Source organism: Rousettus aegyptiacus, unplaced genomic scaffold (assembly GCF_014176215.1).
Source record: "Rousettus aegyptiacus isolate mRouAeg1 unplaced genomic scaffold, mRouAeg1.p scaffold_m13_p_7, whole genome shotgun sequence".
NCBI classification, from domain to species: Eukaryota; Metazoa; Chordata; class Mammalia; order Chiroptera; family Pteropodidae; genus Rousettus; species Rousettus aegyptiacus.
This window is the reverse complement of record NW_023416310.1, coordinates 106,573,898-106,598,154: the sequence shown is the minus strand read 5'-3', so window position 1 is coordinate 106,598,154 and position 24,257 is coordinate 106,573,898. Positions and strand designations below refer to the sequence as shown.

At 53.9% G+C, this 24,257-nt stretch overlaps 1 protein-coding gene across 6 annotated transcripts in view; it reads left to right on the top strand.

Annotated features, from left to right (window-relative positions):
• COL23A1 (collagen type XXIII alpha 1 chain) overlaps positions 1 to 24,257 on the top strand; it is a 286,819-nt gene that overhangs the window by 244,810 nt on the left and 17,752 nt on the right. For 4 of the 6 annotated variants that reach the window (XM_036224352.1, XM_036224350.1, XM_036224348.1 and 1 more), the window contains exons 6-8: positions 18,606 to 18,632; positions 20,058 to 20,084; positions 21,427 to 21,453. In XM_036224352.1, the coding sequence (XP_036080245.1) occupies positions 18,606 to 18,632; positions 20,058 to 20,084; positions 21,427 to 21,453 (81 nt within the window). The remainder of the gene's footprint in view (positions 1 to 18,605; positions 18,633 to 20,057; positions 20,085 to 21,426; positions 21,454 to 24,257) is intronic. The other 2 variants (XM_036224351.1, XM_036224349.1) reach the window with 1 other exon arrangement.

The window sequence follows — 24,257 nt, the reverse complement described above, 5'->3', positions numbered from 1 at the left end:
AGCTAGAGTCATGGGGAACCACAGGCTTTGCTGGGATATTTCTGCCTCACATCTTGGAGCTACCCGCTTCAGCAACTCGTGAGGACTGGAAACTTTCAGACAGGTGTGGCCCGGTTAACTTCACAGGCCGGGTTACTGTGGACTGTAGATACACGTGTCCAAGGGGTCGAGGGTGGTGGCTGGGGAGTGGTTTCTCCACTCTTCCCCATTATCCTCCCTTCTGAGCACATGGTGACTCAGGACTCCCTTCCCCCTCACCTCTGAGAGGACAGTGGATGATGGTGGACGGGGGCAGGTGGAGGTGGCCTGAGGGCTTTGTGGACAAGAGCAGGCGTCCTGGTGTGGAGTTAGGGGGCCAGAGGGTGGATGCAGGAGGTGAATCCCTTGGCTGCTCTAAGTCCCCTTTTCCTTCCCTGTGAAGACGGGAGCTGGGATTCAGGTGAAGTGAGGTCACTCCTGCAGCACCCAGACACCGTGGGTCACAGCAGACAGTGGCCGGGTCACAGGGCATCACAGGGCTGACAAGAATCTAGCCTGAAGGGTTAGTGGGCGAGATGCGCGATGCCGAGCCCAGGGGTGCCGAGCCCGGGCCAGAGACAGAGCCCTGTGGCTGTGGGCGTGGGGGGCCGGGGCGGTGTGCATGCAGCATGTCCAGCTGCTATGAACTCTGGAGCTTCTAAGGAAGGAGGCAGGTGAGGGCCCAGCAAGCCTACCCCACAGCCCGTTCACAGGCAACTCCAGTGGTGTCCTTGGCCCCTCTAGCTCCTCATCATGGGAAGCCCTGAGCAGGCTGGGCCAGGAGATGGGTGAAGAGAAGCCAGTGTCACACCCATGCTTGCCCCAGAGCCAGACATTTCCTGAGGTCGGCCAGCCCCCATGTACATAGACACCTTGCTTTCCACACCCATCTGGGCCTCTTCCCTGGCTGGGTTAAGGGCAGTCGAGTCTCCAGGCCAGGAGCCAGCCAGCCTGCCCAGCTGTGTGCCTCCAAGCATCTCGTTCAGGTACTGCCTCAAGAGCTGTCCCTTCCATGAGGCCCACAGGGTAGGGATTATATGGGAATTGGCCTCCCTCCAGGGAAGGAAAGCAGGCCCATGCAGGCAGGGGAGGTGGGAGGGAGGGGCTCAAGTGTCTGAGCTGAAATCCAGATCTCTTGACCTGTGGAGGTCCTGGCTCCTAGTCTGGGGTCTGTTTACAAATAGCTCCAGGTAGTCGTCCTAGAGGTTAGGGCAACTGCCAACACGAGGGGCCTGGGCAGCCTAAGAGACACCTCGTATGCTGAGTCTCTACCAGCTTCCCGTCAGTCTGCCCCACGTCCCGTCCCGTCCGGCTCAGTTGCGCATGCTCTGGCAGGCTGCTCAGCCTCTCCGAGCCGGAGACGTCACGCCCGCAGAGCTGGAGGGTCAACAGGTAGCACAGGCAGAGCCTGAGTGCCATGAGACACGACAGCCCTTCAATAACCTCACTGTCTGCCCTCACCGGGGAAAACCTCAAGGGGAGGGCAGATGGGCTTGGGGACCCCCTCGGATGTTCTGACACAAGTCAGCAACCTTTGGAGAGGAAAATGACTTTGAGAACCGTCAGTCGTAGAAAAACTTTTTTTCTGCAGCTTAGTAAACTTCAAAACCAGGAGGATTTTTTTTTTTTTTTTAATGCTAAAATCATGTCCCTTCCTAAGGGGAAGGAGAAACAAGAGTCGCAGGGGGATGGTGGTGGCAACTGTGCAGGCTGTTTTCTGGGTTCATCTGGGCTGGCCCCTCCCCTGAGCAAGGACAGCTGAAAGCAGGTCAATATGCGGACCCTGTAGTGGGGGGCGGAGCATAGGAGCCGCCCACCTCCGTGGGGCAGGGTCTGGACTCACCAGGGCCCGCTGCTGCATGCTCACAACCGTCCTGTACAGAGGTCGGCCTGTCATTTCAACTGCAAGGTCCATTAATCTCTTGCTGCTGCTGATAACGGAAGAGTGCTTATTAAGAAGACTTCCTAAAACAGAGAAAAGCACAAAAAAGAAAGAAACCATCTATAATCCTACCACTCACAGACAAGTCCTCTCAATATTTTGGCGTTTGTTCTTCCAGCATTTTTTACACACAAGTTTGTTTCTATATTTCTTAGTCTACATATTTTTGTAGCTTATTTTTTTCACTTAATATATCATAAGATTTTTCCACATCACTAAGAATTCTTATAAAATGTAATAGCTACATAGTATTTTATCATATATAGTTTATTTAAGCAGGCTCCAAGTCATATTATTTACATGGACGATTTTTCACCCTTGCAGTCAACATCCTGGGAATAAATCAAGGCCTACTTCCATGATTATCTCCTTAGAATAAATGTCTAGAAGTTGAATTGCTAGACCAAAAGGTTTGCACGTGTTTAAGCCTTTGATGTGTGTTGCCAAATTGTCCCCCAGAAGGCTGTACTTATTTACATTCCCACCAGCAGCATATGAACGCTGCATATTTCCCCAAGCCTTAGGCAACAGTGGGCATTATCATGCTTTTAAATCTATGCCAATACAATCAGTTAAAAAAAAAAGAAAGAAAGATATGTGTATGTATCTTGTTTTAATTTAGGATGTATTTTCATGAGACGTAGAATCTTAGGGATTAAACTAGATTTGAAAGGTTCCTGTCATCCTAACTGCCACCTGGTGGTAGAGTTTGGAATTGCAGGTTTAGCATTTAAAGAGAAAATCCCGTTTGAGAGCTGTAGGATCCCAGTTCGTTCAGAGAGAGCAAACATCATGGTGTCGGCAGTGCGTGGGCGGAATGTTGAGCTCAGAGCATTGTGATCGCAAGGTGGGACATGCAGAGGAGAGGCGAGCACAGCACTCTTGCCTTTTGGAATAGTAATCAGCATTTATGTTGAGAAAGTGATTTTGCCATCTTATAAATTTGGCTCAATTCAACAAATCTGTAAGATACATTATGTCCTGTGCTGGTTACTGGGGTGGGGTTGGGGAGGCACAAAGATGGATCAGACCCAGTCGCAATATTTGGGGAGCTGGGGGAAAGGGGGACCTGCACAGCCAGTTTGCCATGGGATAGAGAGGGAGGAACTGTTGTTAGGGGTCACTGTGATTTTCCTGAAGGTTTTTTTTTTTTTAATCACGACCCCTTTTTTCCTCCCCAAACTATAGCTTCTGTCTAAGATGACAAGACTTGTCTCTCATGCAAGTCTCAATCATGCCCACACCTTGACTTTTGCACAGAACACATTAGATCTCATCACCTCCTGTTTACGACATCAAAATCCTGACTTTCCTTTGCTTCGGTATTTGACCTTTCTGACTCTTGATGTTGAACTTTAGTGACTTTCTGGTTTGTTTTACACTTTTGGAATGCAATTTAAACATGTTTTGAAAAACGTGGTTTTGGTAACATCTCCCAGGGCTTAAGATTTCTCTGCATTTGGATGGCTGAGAAGGGTGTTAGGTTGTGAGGCCAGAGATACGTAGAGACCATTAAACCCAGCATGTGCCAGCAGTGCTGAGACCCTGGGGTGGGGAACGTGCCACCCCATCCATCAGTGACTCTGTGCCAGAGGCTTCTCTGAGTCTTTGGACCAGTAATAAGCAAGAGAAACAAGGCCTCTCCCCGTAGTGGGGAAGAGAGAAGCAATAAATAAGTAAACAAGTAAGCCAATGAAATAGCTTCCAACAGTAACATGTGCCAGAAAGAGAGAGAATAAAGCAGAGGCATGATGAGATTGCTGGCTGGGTGGATGGGAGGGTTTATTTTGGGTTGAATGATCGGAAGGCTCTTGGGGAAGATGACATTTGAGCTGAGACTTAAGTGATGAAAAAGATGCAGCAACTTTGACAGGAAAGTGCTCCTGGCAGAGTAAAAGCAAGTGTGCAGGTCATGAGTTTAGAACAGGCTTCACGTGTCCAGGGTACATGTGAGGCCAGTGTGGCTGGAGTTAGCAAGCAAGTGACAGGAAGTTGGTAGAAGGGGAAGCCAGAGAGGCCTCCAGGGCTGCATTGAGAAGGATCTTGGAGGCCACAGTAGGAGACCAAGGAAACTTACTTAGCTCTGTATTTATAGAAACCACTTGTCTCGAAAGACAGAATGCCATGCCAAGGGCTTTAAGATTCCCCCTTTAGAGAGAACTAAAAGAAAGAACTGTCCCCTCTACTCCCCACAGCCCTCCATCATGCCAGGGAAGCAGGTTGCACCTGTTGAGTGCTCGCTGGGTGAAGGCTCCCACATGCTCTCACCCTGGGAGGTTGATGGTGTCAGCCCAACTTGACGGATGAGGAAGCTGAGCTCAGAGGGTGTCAGAACTTGGCTAAGACACAAGCCCACCCATGTGACAAAGCCCAATTAGCACGCGGGCTGTGGTCTCCGCTCCCTCACCAGCTGTTCTATCAGTAAGCAAGTCGCAGCCGCAGGCTGGGGCTTTTGACTGTCTGTGCGTTGACGGAGGATTCTTCTCCTGTCACCGTCTGGAGAAACAGATACTTAGCGCGAATGTTCCATTTCTCCTTCTCATTCTATTTCTGTCTGTCCCTGGAGCTCTCTCCCCATGCACTGCTGTCCACCCTGTTATCAAATTGTTAAGACCCTTTCTTGCTTTCCAAAAAACATGAAAACAAAACAACAAAACAAGTCTAAAAGAAAGAAGTCCATTTCTCCATTCCATCTTCCCTCCTAGTGCTCGTTCATACATCAGTACAATAGCCATCATTAGAAATTAGGAAGAAGAACATTGCCTTCATGGCGAAATGTCCGATTCCGTTTCCCTAGCCAGGTCCTGTCCTGTCGAGGAGCAGCTGCACGGAGCAGTCGTGAGGGAGGCCCCACCCCCACCCACAGGCAATCACTTAGCCCTTTTGGGCTTCTGCATCCATGTTTGCGAAGCGTGAGGCTTAACCTGGGTGAGATTGTCAGGAGTCAGATCTGTGCAGTAGCTCATCCCATCAAAGTACATCCCATCCCTGTGCATTATGATTTGTGCCCATTTTGTGGGGTGAAAACCTGAGGCTTAGAGAGATCATGTTGCTTTTCCAGATCTCACAGTGGTGAACATGGGGGCCTGGCCTCCCCCTACAGAGCCCACCATGCTGGTGTCCGGAGTCTCCTTGATTCTCCCACCTGCAGGTAGCACCAGTTCCAAAGGCCTGTGGTAACTAAGGCACATCACTCAGCACATAACTCAACTAAAGTTGCAGGTCTGTGTCACACTTGTCACTTGAGAAAAGGAGATAAGGCCAGCAGGCCTCGGAAAGCGCACATCCCACTCAGCAAGTGCTCGTTGGTCCCCACTGATTTGGGCTCTGAGCTGTTTCATGAAGTGGCTTTCTGGGTCCAGCCACCTCTGTTGGCATTCTGACCATAGATGGAGGCTTGTCATCCACCCATCCCGCCCACTGTCCCTTAGTCAAGAGTGAGACTCTCCCACACAGAGAGCTTTGCCATACAGTGGGGAGGACTGTCAATCATAGACAGACAGGGATTCTGCCTCACAGAAGAAGGCGTGGAGAACTCTGCCTGGGATGAACCAGGAGTGCCCCTCAGAAGAGGGACACTTGAGGCGTGTCTTGAGGGATGAGTAAGAGTTTGGATGGAGAACAAGGTGGGAAGGCGCTCCAAGCAGCACAGACACAGTGGCAGTGGCTCGGCAGGCGCTCCAAGCAGCACAGACACAGTGGCTCGGGGGGCTGCGGGGAGGAGAGAAGGTGATAATGAGCGAAGCCCCCCACCCACCCAGCAGAGAGTTTGGAGGCCAAGGAAGCCCCTCTGTGACATGGACAGATGTACGTATTGAAAAGGCCTCCCTGCTCCAAGGCAGACTCTGGAGGAAGGCGTCCAGGTAGGGGGCGGACGCAGTAATTCACAGCTGAAGCCCAAAGCTCGAATCATGAATGTTCCGGTGAAAATGGCAGGAAAGAGGCCAACCTGAGAATGAGAGCTGGCGGGAATTGCAGGCCGGCTCTGGCAGGTGAGGGACCAGAACCAGCTCTCCTCACGCCCAGCGGCATCAGGGCCCATCTGGCCACACACACTGGAATCTTGGGGTGGGGGCAGGGGGGCTGCACAGTGTCTCCAGAAGCAGTAATGGGACCACTGACAGCCTGGGCTACAGAGACAGCAGAAGCTCGGAGCTGAAATGTGGTCTATGAAGCAGGGCCTCAGCCTGGGACCAATTTTGAAGAGAATGACTCAGATGGACTGTTCGGAATTAATCAACTGAGCGAAGGAGGACCACAGAGTAGCACACATCCATATGCTTTCCTGCACTGTCGCTGTTCAAAAACAGCTTTGATTGTAAAAGTGTAATTAGTTCAGCGATTCATCTGTAACATCCCAGATTCATCCGTCTTTAGGTTCTGACATCCATTTTAATCTGACCCCTGCAGCGCTGCTCCCCAGCTTGAGAGGGAACGGGGTGAAAGCAGATTTCCTGAAGTGAGGGCTCCCAGATTATAACCTGGGGAGACACAGCCAGGCCCTCGGGAAAGGGCCACCATACTGGCCTTTCCTCCCCAGGGTCCCTCCCCAATCCAGAGCAAGTGCTTCTTGACTCAGACCCTTTGCCTTGAGCCCACGCCGTGTTCCCAGTGTCCCCTAGAATGTCACATGTGGGGTAGCTTAAAGGCAGGAGGCCTGTGCTGCGGTTCCCAGGTACCTCGCTGACCTTCTGCAGCTTTCTGCACCTCCCAGGCGGTAGCCAGGTGCCCTCAGCCCCAGGTTTCAGCCTCCAAAATACCTCCTCCCAAGTCCAGCTCTGGGAGAGCACTTAGCAGGGCCAGCTCTGTGGGAGCTGCCCTTCGTGGGTATGCCTGTGACATCTTTGCGGAATGGGGCCCTCCAGACTGGTTGCTGGCCGAATATCTTCCCACTTCCCCAGGCAGCAAAGCATCCTCACCCCACTGCATAAAAAAGGGTGCTCACAGGCCAGCACCAGGTTACCAAGGCAAGTCAGATCCTCCAAGTAAACAGATTCACGAAAAAGTGGGTCTTTGTATAAAGCTGGCCCACCAAGCTTCTGAAATCAGGGACTGTACCTCTGTGCTTCCTATGTGATAGAGAGAAAGAATGGGCTCTGGGTCTCTTAGACTGTATGACCCAACCCTTCTCCTGCAGGTGAGGGAACCTCAGTGCTGGGCACACTGGCTGAGTTCAGTGAGTGGCAGTTCCTACCCCTGTGATGGTCACTGACCCCCAGCAGGGGGAGCCCGGGAGGCTAAAGGAGTCCTCAATGCCCAGGGTCCTGGAATGCTCAACCCCTGGACTGTGGACCAGACAGGTACTAGTTTGTAGCCTGTTAGGAACCAGGCCACATAGCAGGAGGTAAGCAAAGCTTCATCTGTATTTGCAGCTGCTCCCCAACGCTAGCATCACTGCCTAAGCTCCACCTCAGATCATCAGGCATTAGATTCTCATAGATTCCTGGTGCGGAAAGGTTGGGGGCTGCTGTCCTGGCTGAACTCCCAAGCTGTGGCCTGAGGGCAGGGGTCAGCTGGTGCCCTTGGTAGCCTTTGGCAGGTCAAGGGCGCCCTCTGGTGCTCCAAGGCTGGGCACTGGAGCCAGTGGGAAACTAGACGTTCATTCAACAGTTACGGTGTTTACCCTATATATGAGGGACTTTGTTTGGCATATGGGGCACAATTGTGAGAAATATATTTAGGGGCTGTGGTTGAGTGGGACAGAGAATCAAAATTCATGGGCATTCCCACTACACCGTGCATGGTGGTGGGGAGGGTACAGGTTGCTGTGAACCCCTGTAAGCCAAGCTAGCCTGCTGGGGCGGGTGCTGACGAGTGGGGAGCTTTGTGGGTAATGTTCAGGCAGGGGGTGCAGAGAGATAGTGCACAGAGACAGGCCAGGTTAGTAAAGGAATGGAGAGTGAGGATGGGCGGCTATTGGCCGGTGGCCCTGGAACCCCCAGCCTCATCAAGCCAGTTAGCTGCCTCCCAAGGTGGCCACAAGGTGGCAGTAAGATGCAGTGGCAACCAACCTGAGAAGGGCCAAACTTAATCAAAACCTTTGCAAACCCATCTGGCTGCCCAGGAAGCACTCCCCGTCACTGGAGGAGTGCAGGCTGAGGCTGCACAGCCACCTGTCAGGAAGAGTGTCTAGGGATAGAGTGGCCCCAGCGGGTCATCTCCCAGACAAGGTGGGGGCTGTTCCACAGATGGGGCCGCCCTTTCTGGGGCCACTGAGACCTCACTCATGGCACTGCATGGCACAGGCCTAGCTTGGGGGCCTAGAGAGGGAGCACTTTAAAGACTCAACAGACTTCCCTCAGCTGGGCCTGCGGTGGGTACTGGAGGCTCGGGGACAGTCACTGTGGGAGGGGAGGTGGCAGAAAACAGCAGGGGGTCTGTAACTGAGAAACTGTGCAGTGGGGTGAGGGAGAGTTGCGGAGGGCTTCTCAGAGATGACGTGTGAGTCTCGAAGGAGGCACTCAGAGCTCAGGCATGAAATACGGGTTGAGTCCTGAGCCAAGCTAGCCGTGCCTGGCCTCTCTAAGCTTCAGTTTAGTCACCTATGAAATGAGGATAGTAACGGCACCCACCCGACTGCTATGCTTAGGGTCAGTGACATGAGACGAGAAGGCAAGGGAGTATGTCTTTAAGCTTCACCTCATTTCCCGGATGTTCACCCCCAGAACTGGTCCAGTGCATTACAGGCGCACTCATTCAACCCACTGGGTGCCAAACTCCAGGCCAGACACTGTCACCTCCGAGAAGCCATTCCATCCACACCATGCCCACTTTCCAGAGGAGGGAACAGGTTTCAGGGAAGTTGTGCAGCTCACTGCCACGTCTACAGGGCAGGGATACAGCAATCCGGATGCCCCTACACCTTCGGAGTGCAGGGAGGGCAGCCGTGTGGAGACGGAGGCAGGGAGGCCAGTGGAGGCAGAGAGGCCAAGCCCTAGGCAGGAGCAGGTGGGGGACTGGAGAGGGGCCACAGTTTGGAGAAATGGTTCAGAGCCACAACTGCAGGTTCACGAGCTTTTTGCTGCCTTACAGGGACCACACCCTGTCTACAGGGGGCGTCGCGGTTCAACCTGTGCAGGTCAAACATTACACCTTCCAATATTTCAAGAGAGGCTAGAAATCCAAATTTTACATGAAATCTTTGAATCCTTAAAGGTTCTAATCAATTTATTTCCAGTAGGTGACTATTGTGTTGTCTGTGGAAACCAAGCAGGGCCCACCCCACAGCCCAGGGGACAGCTTTCAGAGAGGCTAGACAATCAAACCTGAGAGAATCTTGGAAGAAGCCTGCGATGGCCCCCAGACCAGGGCTGGGACAGGAGAGTAGATCAGGGGTGAGGCCTGGGTATGACCGGGGCATCGAGCGTCCCTGCAGAGCGCCCACAACCTCAGTGTCTCCTGAGAGCTGTCCTGGTGACCCTGTTTCCCAGTGTCTGGATAATGCTGGGTCTCGGGGCACCAGCTGCAGCCCAGCTGGACCTAGGAAGGGAAGGTGCCTTCTCCCTTCCCTGAGGGTGGAATCCGAGTCTGGAAAATCGCTGGGCCCGACTCTCCTGCCGTGAATCCCGTGTGAGCCATGCTATCCCAGGCAGGCTGCCTCCCTTTCAATGGTCTATCATGTAGTTCAAGCCACACTGAGACTGTCAGCTTTCTAGCCAGGCACTGCTCCATCCTGTTGGATCTCCTTCCAGGAGAGGCTGCCACCAAAATGGTCCCCCCGCCTGCCAGCTACTTCCAGTGTCTTCCAGCAGACCAGCCATGTGTGCCTGAACTGGAGACAGCAGATCTGAGGCAGCTCAGACGGACACAGCCTGACTCACTGGCCCACCTTCCATCCTCCCAGACCCGCTGGGAGTCAGGCCCATTACCCACTCTGCCCTACCCAGGAAGAGTTTTTCCTTACACCTGACAGGCTAATTAGGTAATAGGCAAGTGTATAATTTAAGCAGATACTTGCAGACCGGTTCAAAGACATAGTACCACCTCTTTTAGCCATGATGTATAACGTGGACATACATATAATTGTTTCCAGCGCGTGCGGCAGAGTCACTGAGTGTGCTCTCTCCCCAAAATAGAAGCCAGCTGGCTTCCCAGCCTCACAGAATCCTAGCGCTAAAAGGACCTGGAGATTTTCTAGATCAAGGGTTACAAACCCAGATGCCCCAAAAGAACTGGCAGGTCACCTCGATGGAACATCAGGCCAGGTGTGAGGCTGTAGGGAGGGGCAGAGCCTGTGACCCCAAGGTGGTGCCCTGCTGAGGGGACACTTGCCCTGGAAGGTATTGCCAGGCATGGGGGCCCCAGGGTGCAAGATCTTCCAACTATTTGAGAAAAGTCCAAACTCCAGGTGTTCGTGTGAAACGTCATAATTTTTAAATGTTGCAACTAATTGGGTTAGTGCCTTCTTGGTTTGTTTTTAACTGCATGGACCAAATCAAACCTGTTTCCAGGCCCAGCGCTTCACTGTACAGACGAGGAGAGAGAGGGTGGCATCATGTGGGGCCAGGAGCAAGCCAAGGTCCCTAGAACCCCAGCCAGCTAAAGCCCAGCCCCCACCCTCCACGTACTGTGAGTTGGGGTGCAATTGGTGACTGTAGAGCCCACTCTATGTAGTGCCCCAGACCCCAGGAAGGGGTTCCGCAGAAGGAACTGTGTGCCAGGCTCTGCATCAGGACAACAGCTGCAGCCTCGCTGGACCTAGGAAGGGAAGGTGCCTTCTCCCTTCCCTGAGGGCAGAATCTGAGTCTGGGAAATTGCTGGGCTGGACTCTCTTGCTGTGGCCCCCGTGTGTGCAAAAAGCCTGGCCTGAGAAAGGAGCTCATGAAGCGGGTCTGCCCAAGGGGTGGCCTACCCACCCCTTCACACACCAGACAGCACTAATAAGGATGCCTTTACACAGGAATGTGCACTTCCCCAGCTGAGACTCTAGGCCTCATCCGCCTTGTAATTTGATGAATTGTCAACATCTGGGCCGTAATTACTGGGCCCTGGACTGATAAGCCTGGTAAGCCCCCTCATCCAAAGGCCTCATTTTGAGGGCTTCATTCTCTGACAGGAGCCATCAGCATTAATTATGACCAGAAAGCAAGACAGTCACCCAGCTCTGGCTGGTCTGAGCATTTACTGCCGTCTGCATCTGCCAGTTCACTGATCGAGTTCACTTCAACGGACACTCTCGCTGATGGGTCAGGACTCCTGAGCCACTCCAGGGTGGAGCGAACAGTCAGCATGGCCCCTCTGCTGCAGGCTCCCCCTTCTCATACTCCAGCCTTCATCTCCTGAGGGATGCAGAGAAGCTTCAGCGATAGAGCCGGCATACCCCATGTCCCAAACTTATTTCACCAAGAAACCTCCCCTCTTTTGCCACCTTGTTTATTTTTCTCAAAAGATGACTTGATGAAATACTCAAGAAATACTCCATGATAGGAGAGAAGTGAGCGGACCCACGAAGGGGCTGCCTGGCTTCCCCCTGCCAGCCACTCGGAGGGCCACACTCCATAGTGCTGCACCCCCCAGGGCCAATGCAGACCCCAATTTTGTGTCAGCTTGCCCGTAGGGTCTCATGTCTCAGGTTGATCTGAGAGAAGGAGACAAAGGAGACTGACTGGGACCCACAGAACTAGGCAGTTGGGAGGAGATGGGCATGACCTCCATCTTACAGAGGAGCATATGGAGGCTCAAGGATGCGCCAATCCGTGCGTGAGGCAGGGCTGAGCCAGTGATGGGGGCCTGCCGCCTGGCCCAAATGTCCTGGGGCTCAGCCGACCTGCAGGAAAGAGTGATTGAAAGCAGAACCAGGCTTGTAAACAGCTGGGAGGTTTGGCTTTGAAAACTGCTGATGAATCCCCAGGCTTCGATCAGGCCAGGGAGGAAGGCTGCAGGAACTGGGCACAGCATGCTGTGGCATCTGACTCTAGCTGAGGCTCAAAGAGGCTTTGACTCTAGGCGAGGCCTAAGCCCTGCCTCCGCTCCATGGGTTGCCTGAGGTCCTTTCTTTCCTGAGAGACACAGGGAGACGAGTAGGGGCAGCTGGCAGTGGGCACCCTGTGGTCTGGGGCAGGGGAGCACTGCCATGACAAAATAGGACCCCACCACCAAGGGCAGCCTCCACCGGCTGCAGCTCTGCTCCTCCACAATGCCTGGCCTCCCCGAGCAGCCCCGTTCTGCTCAAAACCAGCTTGTCACCAGCTGGGACACTCAGCGGAGACCCTGCCCTGCCTTGGTCCAGCTGAGCCTGTGCTCCACCCCATGTTTGTTCTTCTCCCCTTCAGACCAGTCCCTGCCCCTCCCCTGGGGTGTTTCTGCTGCTCTCAGAGGACCCAGAGCCAGGCTCGGGCCCCCCTCCAACCGGGGAACACCCGGTTCACAGATGGTCCTCACAGCCCTCAGCTGCTTTGCTGAGATCAGCCAGGTCCTGAGATGAAAGTCCCGAGAGGCTAGGAATGCTGCTCTTCCAGAGGCGACAAGCAGGATGATGGATCAGACAAAGCTTGCAAGAATGAAACTTATCTCACAGTGTGTAATCCGGTGTTTCTCACACTTACTTGACCATGGAATGCCCTTCCCCAGGCCAGCCTGTTAACACTCTGTGGGGCGGTGTTCCACAGGATACCAGTTTGGGAAAAGGCAGTACACGGGGTAACTGTGGGCAGGGCCCAGGACAGGCAGACCGGATGCTGCCCCGCCTCCCCCGCCCCCTGCCCTGCTGGCAGGATCAGCTGACTACAAAAGCAGGCTGCCTCCCTCCTCCACCCACACCTCCCTGAGTCCCCACTTTAGTGACTACCAGTGAGCACTGGCCACCTAGCGGCCTCTCTAAGGGTCAGCTATTTCCCCAGACAGAGAAGTCAAGGGTCTTTCTTGCCCAGGTGTCACCAGAGATGAGCCCAGAACCACATCCACAGACCAAGGCCACAGCTGTGGGTGGGCCCCATCCTTAAGGTCAGGCCGTGCCCTCTGCTCCGTAAATATTTACATGGGGTTTCTGTGTTTGTCATGGGAATCTGCCGCATCAGATCCAGCCAGCTCCCAGAGAGTAGCAGCTGACTTTCCTTCAGCCCTGTGGTGGGTTTTGCAGGAGCACTGCTCATGCCACACCCTCTGCCTCTGTTCAGAAAATAGAGACTTTATTCACTTTCTTAAAACTCCAAATCTTAGGAGCTAAGAGCTCTGCAATCTCAAATATAGGCAGAGCCCCAGGTGGGGAAGTTGGTTCTCTGCATCTTATGGGGCTTTTCACACACCAGAGAGCGGCCTTGAGGACCAAGGCTGCACCTTCAATGACCCAGCAGGGACAATCTCAGCTGGCAGAGGACAGCATCCTGCCCAGAAGAAAAGAGGCCCTGTCTCAGGAATGCCACTGTCAGGAAGGGACAACTGAGGTCTGGCCATCAGAATGCCTCTGGGGACAGCTGTAAGCACTGAGATCCCTCCCCCCGACCCCACCCCCCACTACACACACACACACACACACACACACAGAGGCTCCAGCGGAACCTGGAGCAGTGGAGACTTCCAGAAAAGCAGGGTACCTCAAGTTCTGCATGCTGCATGTCAACCAAACAGCCATCCTGGACCTGGCCCTGGGGACCCAGCAGCAGCCCGGAGGCAGCCCCAGCCAGGGAGGGGGCCGAACCAGGACACGTTCTCAGTGCTTGGCCTGGGGTAAGGACTTTGGGTACCAGGCTGGGAGGTCTAAACATCATCCTTCAGGAGTGAGGCTTCCCAGAGGGGCTCAAGCAGGAGAGCAGTATGATCAGATTTGCATTCTAGAAAATTCTGCAGGGCAGTGTGTAGGAGAGATTACGGTTCTTGGCCATGGAAGGGTCATGGTGATGTTACCCAAAATCTCACATGTGCGGGGGCCTTCCTGGAACCCAGATTGAGGGGGCCTATGACATGCCTCACAAGACCAGTCAAGATCCTCCTGCAACCTGAAGACAGAGGGACCCACAGGTGTACACTGTCCAGCCCATACGGGGCTTTACAAGTAAGAAAGGGAGAGTTTCTGCTCTGTCAGTGCTTGCATCAAGCAGGAACGCTTCTTAAAAGGTCACACAGACACTGGTGCCAGCACTGCCACCTGGAGAGGAGCAGGGAAGAGGAAAGGAGGTTTGCTGTATCCTGTCTCCTCCCAGTTTGCACGTTTCACTCAGTGCATTTGACACCTTTCCAGCAGAACCCACACTCACGGGTCAGCAAGGCAGGGGGCCCAGCTCCCTGTCACAGATAATGTGGCTCAGGGTGACCAGCTGGCATATGAGAAAGCCAGGATTTGATCCCAGGTGTGTCAGAATCCAGAGCCAGCCTCCTCAGACTGCTCCTTGTGCATCCCAGAGCTCGGCCACAGGGCTTTCCTCTGAAAGGATGGAGACCCAGCTCTGCAGCAGACAGGCTGGGTAGATGCTGCTTCTCCCTGGGGAGGCTCCCCGAAGAGGGGCTATTTGAGCTGGGCCTTGAAGAATGAGTAGAAATTCTCCAGGTAGAGGCAGGACCCTGCAAGTGGAGGGGAGGTGGGAGGTAACAGCCTGACTCATGACAGTGCATGGAGCCTCAAGGGGCACCAGGTGTACCTGTGAAACCACTGGAACAGCTCTTTCCAAATCCAAGGCTGACAGGAGTCTGTGGCAATGGCAGAGTTTGGCAGGAAAATTTGAGGGAGGCCAGGGCAGGAACAGCCTTGTTAGGGAGAATGGGTGATGAGGATGCTGAGAGGCTCAGAGAGGTTGACTGGCTCTCTCAGGGTCACACAGCAAGGGTAGCCATCTGACTCAGCACTTCCTCTGGAATAGGATCAAGGTAAAAGAGGGTCCAGATAGCCCTTCCCAGGTAAGGTCTGCTCAGTGAGAGAGACAGATATAGTAGGAATACCGAAAGGAAAGCAAGGCCTGTGAGGCTCTAATACTCCGGGTCCCCCAGGATGGCCATCTGTCACCCCCTCTACCCTGTGCTGCAAGAGAGGGGGCACGTGTGAAGAGTGAGGCTGATTTCAGCCCTTGGACAGTTCACTGGCTCAGCTTCTTCATCTGCACGATGGGGCTGGTGCCTGCCTCCCAGGGCTGCAGTGAGGGCAGGCGAAGAGAAGGATCTGGCAAGGCTCAGTCAAATCCAAAGAGAGGAACATTTGTGGACATGCTGTGGAGAGTCTCCCCCTCTGTGGTCCCCAGGGCTTGGGTGCCCTCTTCCCTCAAACCCTTCTCTGCTCTGTGTCCTGGACTTGATCGGGGTCACCCTTAACTCATCACCCCATCCAGGCCCTGAGGCCGATTCTCATCTCCAGCCAACTGCCGGTGACTTAGCTATGAGGCCCACTGTGTCCTCCCTCCCGGCACATGAAGGGGGAACAGCCTGATTTAGCTCTAAGCTGCACCTTAGTCTTTTTTTTTTTTTTTCAGGCTGAATTATGGTTCTTTAAATCCAAGCAGATTTATACAGGAGCAAAATTTGCACTGCATTTGGGCTCATTTCAGGGGGATGCATGGGGACACCCAGGGTCTGGGCACAGAGACTGGTGGCAGCCACATTGGCGAAGGTGGCTGGGGGTTCCAGGGGGCTGTGGGGTGGAGTAGGGAAGGTTTGAACAGCAGCATGCAAGGGCAGACTGGGGTGGGGGAGCAGTGAGAGTGGCTGGACTCCAGGTGAGGTCACTGTAGGGGCTTGAGTGGAGGGACATAGAACTGAAGTGCTGTCTGGCTCCAGCTTCAGGCGGTTACTGGCTGAATGACCTTGAGCCAGGTCTCTCCCTTGCTGGCCCTGCCTCAGTTTCCTGCTCTATAAAACAGGAATGGTGACATCTCCCTCACAGGACTGCTGTGATGATAAATCCTGACTGCGGACCCTTGTAAGAGACCCAGAATGGGGCCGGACCCCTGTGTGTGTTGTGACAGTTGGAAGGCCAGGCCGAAGTGAGAGGTCCAGAGTAGAGACGCCCAGGGGACGTAGCCCTGAGGAGGCCTAGCAGGCCTGAGCATGGGCAGTGGAAGAGGGGCCATGCCCAATTTTATCAGATTACTGAAGGGAGGAGGCCTTGGGCATGTGAATTCTGGGGTCACAAGAGCAGGAGCCCCAAGAGACCAGCCAGTTAGGACAACTCCTGTGAGCCTCAGATGACAGGGATGGACCTCCACCTAGGGCTGGGGCTGGTCAGGAGCCCCAGGGCCTGGATCTCCAAGACTTTAGAATGGGCCACTCCACCTCAGGGGACCCCAGCTGCCCCCAGGCCATCACTCCAACGCCCACACCCTCTCCCTGCGGTGAGATCGGTGGCCCATAAACAGTTAAGGAACCAGTTTTCAGAACTGCCATTTTCCTGCCTGGAGCAAGGCTGTGGCAGGAGCCCGCTGAGGGGTGGCCGCTCTCACGGCATCCAGGGAATCGGCAGATTGGCTGTCTCTGCTCAGGGCAGTCTGAGGTCGCGCCAGGGAGACTGGTCATTTACCACTGGAGCCAGGAGCAGGGTCACCAACTCCCAGGCTGTGCCCAGACCCAGAAAAAGAGACACCAGCTCTGCCCTAGCCAGCAAATTCTTCCTAGAGCAGGAGAGTCCCCAAGGATATGTTGCTCTCGCCAGGTACAGGAGCCAGGGAGGACATTGCAGGCAGAGGGAGCAGCTCAACCAAAAGCATGAAGATGGGAAAGAAGACAGAGAGCTCGGGGAGACCAGAGACATAGAGTGACCAAATAGCAGAGGCTGGCCCTGGCCACAGAGCACCCCACTACTGGGTCAGGGAGTGCGGCCACAGCAGTGGAACCACAAGGGGTGACAGGTGACCGCCCCCCCAGGCTGTGAGAGAGACCTGGGTGGGGGCCGGTGCTAAGGCCGAGCTGCCCCCCGCTTGCGCGCTCCTCCTTGCCTCCGCTGGGTGGTTCTCTCTGCCCACAGTGTGTGAGTGCGTGTGCTTGCCATGTCCAAGTCCCCAAATGTTACTTTCTCAAGGCCCTGCTCCCTATTCTTTTCCAGTTCCCCCCAAAGCTGGACATGTCCTCTCTCTGCTTGGAACTGGCGCAACCCTTTGCCTGCCCCTCCACTCTCCATGTTTTATTGTGCACCTTTGCTTGACTCAGCACACACCAGTTGGCACACACTCCATGCCAGGCCTCGTCCAAGCACTGGGAACGTGGAGATCTACTGGAGGACTTATGTAGACCATAAGTTAACAATACGCGTATCACATGGGACAGTTAGAATATATGCTGGGCACAGGGACAGACAGCTGACTCTGGGAAATGGAGACACCTGGAGGGCTTCATGGAAGAGGAGGTAACTGAGTCGAAGATGATGCACAGAGGTGGGCAGTGTGTGCAAAGGCTCGGGAAAGCGGAGCTGCCCACAGCATTTGCTGGGATCGAGGGTGAAGTGTGTGGGAAGATGAGAGGACAGTGGCAGGAGGATAGGGGTTGGCGGAGAGCAGATGGGCCCGGTCGGCAACACCCCCCCTCTCCCTGTTGGACTGTTCTACACCCCACACAGAAGTGGAGTTCACTAGGTTTTGTTAGATGAGTAGGTGGGTGGAGGGGGCCCGGTGGGGCCACTGGACAGAGTCACAGCCCTCCGCAGATACCACAGAGCCCCCAGGGCCCCTGAAATACCCCAGCCCTCGTGTTTCTTTGGCTTCTCTTCGCCACGATTTCTGTCTGCAAAGGCTGCAGCAACAGTTATCTTGGTCTGTTTAGGCTGCTGTGACAAAGTACCACAGATTGAGTGGCTTATAAACATGAGAAATTTATTCCTCATAGTTCTGGAGGCCGCAAGTTCAAGATCAGGGCCAGCAAGGTCAGGTTATGGTAAGGACCCTCTCTTGTTGCAGATGGCTGTCTTCTCACAGTGCCCTCACGTGGTAGAAGGGAGCTCTCTGGGGTCCCTTTATAAGAACACTAATCTCACTCATGAGGGCTCCACCCTCATCACCTAATCACCTCCCAGAGGCGCCATCTCCTAACACCATCACATTGGGGCTTAGGTTTCAACATACAAATGTGGGGGGACACAAACATTCAGCTCATAACAAAATACAAGTATCAGAAACTTAATTCAAGCTGCTTAAGGGAAAAATGTACTCGTGGACAAACAAAAGAGCGCAGGGTGGTCTCAGCTTCAGGCTCTTCGCCCTGCCTTTCTCTCTATCTCTCAGCTCTGCTTTCTTCTCTATTACCTTTTTCTCAAGCCAGGTGGTGCCCCAGGAGCTGCAGGCTTAGCCCCATCAGGAAAAAAGAACACTCTTTTCCCAAAAGCGCCACCATTCAAAGTCCCAGGCATGATGCTCGTTCCTGAACCAATCGCCCTAGCCGAGGGAATGCAGTCACGTGCCCAAGTCCCACGGGTGGAGATCAGGATGGTTTCAGAAAAGAAATGGAACTCTGCTGTCAGAGGAGGGGATTTGGGGCAGCAAACAACATCCAGACACCCACCTACCACCACAAAATCTGCATGAAATGTACACAGCCACAGGCTCAGGACAGGCTTTGGTCTCTTGTCACTCAGGAGTACCTCTGGGTCAGAACACAGAGGAAATGCCTTGCCATGTGTAATTTCTATGTTCTCTCTCTCATTCTCTCTCTCTCTCTCTCTCTCTCTCTCTCTCTCTCTCTCTCTCTCTCTCTCTCTCTCTCTCACTCTCTCACTCTCTCTCTCTCTCTTGTTTTCCAGGGGCCACTGGGTCTGGATGGCAAGCCCGTAAGTGATGACAGGACAGTTCTAGGTGATCCTAGTATGGGGCTGCCACTGTGGGATTGCAAGCTACCGTGGGGCACCAGAGGGAAGGGGCCACTGAGAACCTGCCCCAGAGCAAAGAGAAGCCACCTGGGAGGCCTCTTCATCTCCCAAGCCTGAGGTTTCTTATCTGTCAAAGAAGCACATTACTCCTCCCCACAGGGATGCTAGGGATGTGGAAAATTGTAGACAGCACCATTCCTGGCATCTACTGAACCCTCGAAACATATAAGCCCCTCCCAGCAGGCCTCAGGTGCAGAGCATCCCCCATACAGTCTCGGTACTTCTGTTGTGGGCAGTGAGCTGAGGCGCCTGTGGTCCACAGGCATCCTCAGCAGAATGAATAATGTGCATAGGGAGACAGCACAATTAAATAAATAATTGGATGTGGATGGATGGATGGATGGATGGATGGATGGATGGACCAATGGACTAATGAATGGTTAGACAAATAGGATGGATGGATAGATAGACAAATGGACCTATGAATAGTGAATGGGCTGATGGATGAAGGAAGGAAGGATGGATGGAAGGACAATCAAATGAAATGATGAATCAGTAATTATAGAAATAGTTGGATGCACGGAAGAGTAAGTGATTTAGTGGGTGGATAAATTCATGGCGGTTAAGCAAATGAGTGAAGAAATGAATGAACTAACAAATGACTGACGAGTTGACTGATGATGTGTGCATTATTAAGGGATGAAGGAAAGAACCAACTGCCTAGATAGACGAGTTGTTGAATGAATGGACAATCAAATCCATTACTGGCTGAAGAGATAATGAATGGTTTGGGAATGGATGGAGGCTATTAAGCAGGTCAGTCCCTGACCAAGAGTGCTGGACCCAAACGGACCCACCTCAGCCTAGCCTCAGCCCCAGGGACTCTGAGCCCCACATTGTCGCCTGGTGGCCTGACCTTCTTCCCTAAAAGGCCTCGTACTTGGTAGGACTGAAAGAGAAACACTGCCCTGCAGCCCTGAGTGATGCCAGCCGCTGTGCCCTGCACGGAGCCACCCCACACTCACACCCCCCAGACTCCAAGAACAGTGGCCTCCTCACCCGCACTCAGGCACAGGGGTGCTGAGCAGAGAGGATTCTGCTCTCTGAAGGGGAGTGACCAGCACCCATGCCCCTGTCCAGAGAGGATGCCAGTGACTCCCCAGTCCCCCGAGTCCCTCACACAGAGGGCTGAGGTGTGGCACTTCTTTGGGGCCAGCACAGGCAGCCTCCTTAAGGGCTAACAGGCGTGTGTTTTTCTCCACTCAGCTGCCCACAGCTCTGTTCAGTCTCATGGGCCCTTCTGCCCTCAAAGCCTTAGGGTAGCAGAAGGGCTCCAGCCTAGTCCTCCTCACTCACTCCTGTTCTTTCTCCACCTTCCTTCTCCAGGGACTTCCAGGCCCCAAGGGAGAAAAGGTAAGCGATGCTGTGTCCAAGATGCAATAGGCGGAGGAAGGATCCAGACAGAGGCCTGCAAACCTCAGTTCCAAAGCATGACTTTGGGTGTGTCACATCCCTCCTAGAGCCTTGGTTACATCATTTGTAAAGGCATTTTAGCAAGCCTCCTGCTACAATGGTTATAAGGCTCACATTTGACAACTTAAAGTGCCCAGAGGGTTGTATCTTAGCTCCCCTGACAGCGGAATGTAACAAAAGTCAGAGCAGTCTGCCCAGAATGACAAGTTCCCAAAGTAATTAATCATGAAAAGGGCTGGGGGTTGGGGTGCCAGGAGAGGCCTAGGAATTGAACGATGACTGCTGATGACATTCTTTGTGGGGAGGACACCGCTGCCAGGAAGACAGATAGCAGAGAGCTGCCCCTGGGATCCTCAGAGCCCCTTGTGAGAAGGACGTCCCTGGCATTTGGTGCTAAATGTCACGGCCACAGCTCTGGAGGGCTGGGACTTCCAAGAGCTTCATAAGGGAGCAGGAGAGAGGGAAGATGTGTGTGTCCCATGGTGGGCAGGGACCAGAGCAGACCCAGGCGAAGCAGGACGAGGGTAGAGCTGGACATGGCTGGGCCACCCGCCCCCCCCCTACCCCATGGAGGATCATTTAGTTAAGGGCAGCCAGTGTCCCAGTCCCCAGTCAGCACTGACCAAGGCACAGTATCTGGCTTCAGCCTCAGGTTTGTGTTCCGGCTCCACCAACTGTGTGGCTTTCAACGACTTGCCCACCTCTCTGGGCCTCAGTTTCCCCGTCCACAAATGTAAAGCAACTTCATAGAGCCCTGGAGACAACTGCCTGAGGTAATGGTCTGAGTGTTCTTTGCAGACCATGAGACCCTGGTGCCGCTGGCAGGTGCAGTGATTGCCTTCCTGCTGGTTCTAGCTGATGCCTCCAAGTCGTAGAAATGATTAAAGCAGGAGCTTTGAAACCAGAGAGAAATTGGTGCCTTGGCTTCTGTCACTGCATGACATACTGCCGCCAGACTTGGTGACCTAAAATCATTAATCAACTAATAATCATCCCTCACTCTTCTGCAGTTCAGAGGACACAGTGGGAGCAGTTTGTCTCTGGTCCACCACGCCTGAGCTGGCGATAGGTCAGAGACCACCTGGATCTGCTAGGTGTACGGCCTTGGGCAGATTACTCAGCCTCTCTGTTTTCTCATTGGAAATGGAGCTCAAATAGAGCCTGCATGTGATTTTTGAAAAAATGGAGTGTATGCTAAGCTCTGAACACAGAGTAAATACTCAATATATATGAAGAAGTTATAAAAGCAGTTGTGACATATCTCCCTATTTTTTGTCCCTAGGGTGCACCAGGAGACTTTGGCCCCCGGGTAAGAACTGAGCAAGACCCCCTCACCTACCTACATGGTTTGTTTTATATTATGATAAGGCACCCCTGTAGATTATCATAGAAGGTGAGTGAGCAGCCCCCAGCCCCACCCACCATCTATCTTGCTGCAAAGTCTCATTTAAACAGCCACTGAGCGAGAGTTCTAGGCACTTGGTCTGGAATAGGCGGGGCATCTCTAGCCGACTTCCCATCACGCTTACCACTCTGGATGGGCAGACAGTGGGCCTTGCACTGGTCCCAAACCAGAGACTGACCTTCAGCGGATGTTAGGGTGGGGGTCAGTCGCCTCAACAGAAGCTGAAGGAGAGTGTCGACCTTAGGTAGGACGGGCCCCACAAAAGCAGGTCTTGGCAAAGCGCCCCTTAGTGGTTCGGGTGGGCGGCGGCGGCAGCCTGTCTGCAGAGGCTGAGAGGTGGGCATCAGCTGCCCAGAGAAAGGCAAGAGAGTGGCGTATTCCCAGTTGTTTTCAAGAAGGTCATGGGGTGGAAATTGTAGCCAGCGGGCCGGTCACCTACAGCGAGCATCTGCCGAGTCTGGAGGGGAGAGTGGAGTGGAAGGTGAGTGAGGAAAAGCACTGTAAGTGGGGGATGAAAGGGAAAGGATGGCTGCGCAGAGAGAGCGTGGGCTGGGGCTTTGCGATCAGGCTGCTCTGGGTCCCAGTCCCAGCTCTGCAACCTGGTGACTCTGAGCCCGGTTGGTGAAATGAGGCCAGCTGGGCCCACATCTTGGGTGGTCGTGAGCTGGGGGCCAGGCTGAGTTCCCTGCCCTTCCCCAGACACAGCTGTTCTGTGCTGGGCCTTTGATAGGAGGGAGAGGGCAGGGCCACATAAAGCTGGTGAGATGTCCCTGAAGTCACCCTAAGTTTGGTGGCTGCGTAGAAAACTCCTGCTTGCTCTCTACTGGATGTGGAGGCTGATCTTCCCTACAGGCGTGCCCACCCTGGAGCCTGGAGGATCCTACCCCTTCCCCCTTCATGGGTAAACTCCCTGTTGTCCCAGTGGTCTTGCCCTTGTGAAACAACCTCCGCCCCCAAGAATGGCCTAAACAACAATGCACCACTATCTCTCACGATACCCAGCATTGGCTGGGTCTCTCCTGTTGCAGGCAGAGGCGCTGGGGCCTGGAGTCTAAGGTGATGGCACCCCCTGGGAGCCCGGCTGGGGAGGAACTCCATGTGGCTAGGGCTTCTCCCAGCACAGCGGAGGGCTTCCCAGAGGGGACTCCCAAGAGCAGCATTCCAAGAGGCAGGAAGCCGAGACTGCCAGGCTTGTTAAGAGCTATATCTGGAATAGACACAGCATCACGACCACTGCATTCTATTGGTCACATCTGTCACAAGGCCCACCTAGAGTCAAGTGAGGGGTGGGAGGAATAGACCCCAGCTCTTGATGGGGAGCGCCCAGGTCACACTGCAGAGGTTCCTGTGGGATGGGAGCGAGCATAGCAGCCCCTTTGAAGAGCACAGTCTGCCACTTTCAACCACTAAGCTGCCTTTCTCAGGGCCGGGGTACATGGCTCTGCCTCCGCAAATAGCCTTGTGGCTTTCTACATCACCTCCTGCCTCTCTGACCACATAACCTGTTTGCTGTAGATGGTTTTCCCACGGCTCAATCCAGGCTTCATAAGTAGAGACCATCACTTATTCAATCGCCGCATCTTCAAGGTAGACTGGCCAAGTGGCGTGTCCAGGCCTGCTGATTTGCATGCTCCCCTCGACTCACCCCGAATATGCAGGGTTAGACCTCACCCATCTGATCCCTGAGCTGTGATGAGAGCAACCGGGAACAGGGTGCCTTCAAATTCTTCCTGATACAACATGAAATGAAACAGGAATTACCCACCAACATTGCCACCCATGGCTGGGTGACCTAACCAAACAGTCGCCTTTGCTTCGGGTGGGATTCCATCCTCTTGGTCAGGACCTGGCTGTGTCAGACAGATAACTGAGAGCTGCAGTTAAGCTTTTCATTGGGCAAACTGGTGAGCTAGGACTTCGGTGCAGTTGGCTGGGGAGGTGAGCTCTTCCCTATCGTGGAGCCCATGGATGATGCCCACATGCCTTTGTGGCCAGAGGGGCTGCTGCCTTTCTAGCTCTGTAACCCTGGGCAAATGGTTACCCCCTGTGACCCTAACCACTCCATCTGTAAAATGGGACGAGAGCAGTGCCTGGCCAGGTGGTCACAGTGTTGGGTGAGATAACCCCCAGGATACCCGGTCTCGTCAGTGCCAGGCATACAGCAGGGCCTGCTCCACAAAAGCCTCTCCCTTTCCTGGTTCCAGGAAGGTCAGGCACTGCTGGCACCGTGAGCCGGCGTGCCCCTGCCTATGTTCTGTGCCAGTGCAGGGCGGGCACCGCTGGGGCAGCAGGACGTGCCGGTGGCACTGTGGTTTTCTCTCCTTGCAGACAGGGCCACGAGGTGAGGGCTTTGGCTGAGGTCTGACCCGGTACTAACACCAGCCTGCGAGTTGGGGGTTTGGTGCTGCATGAGAGAGACTGAGGGCCTCCATCCCCCTTCTGTGTGTGTGAGACGTGTAGATTCACATGCGGTTGTAATAAATCATACTGCATGTACGCGTCATCCGGTTTCCCCCAGTGGTGACATTTTGCTGTTCCATAGTACAATCTCTTAACCAGGAAATTGAAACAATCTACCGACCTCATTCAGACTTCATCTGTTTTATTTATTTGTGTCTGTTTAGTTCTATGCACTTGTATCACCCTCATGGGTTCAGCCACCATGCAAAGATCCCTCACGCTACTCTTTTACAGTCACAGCACCTCTT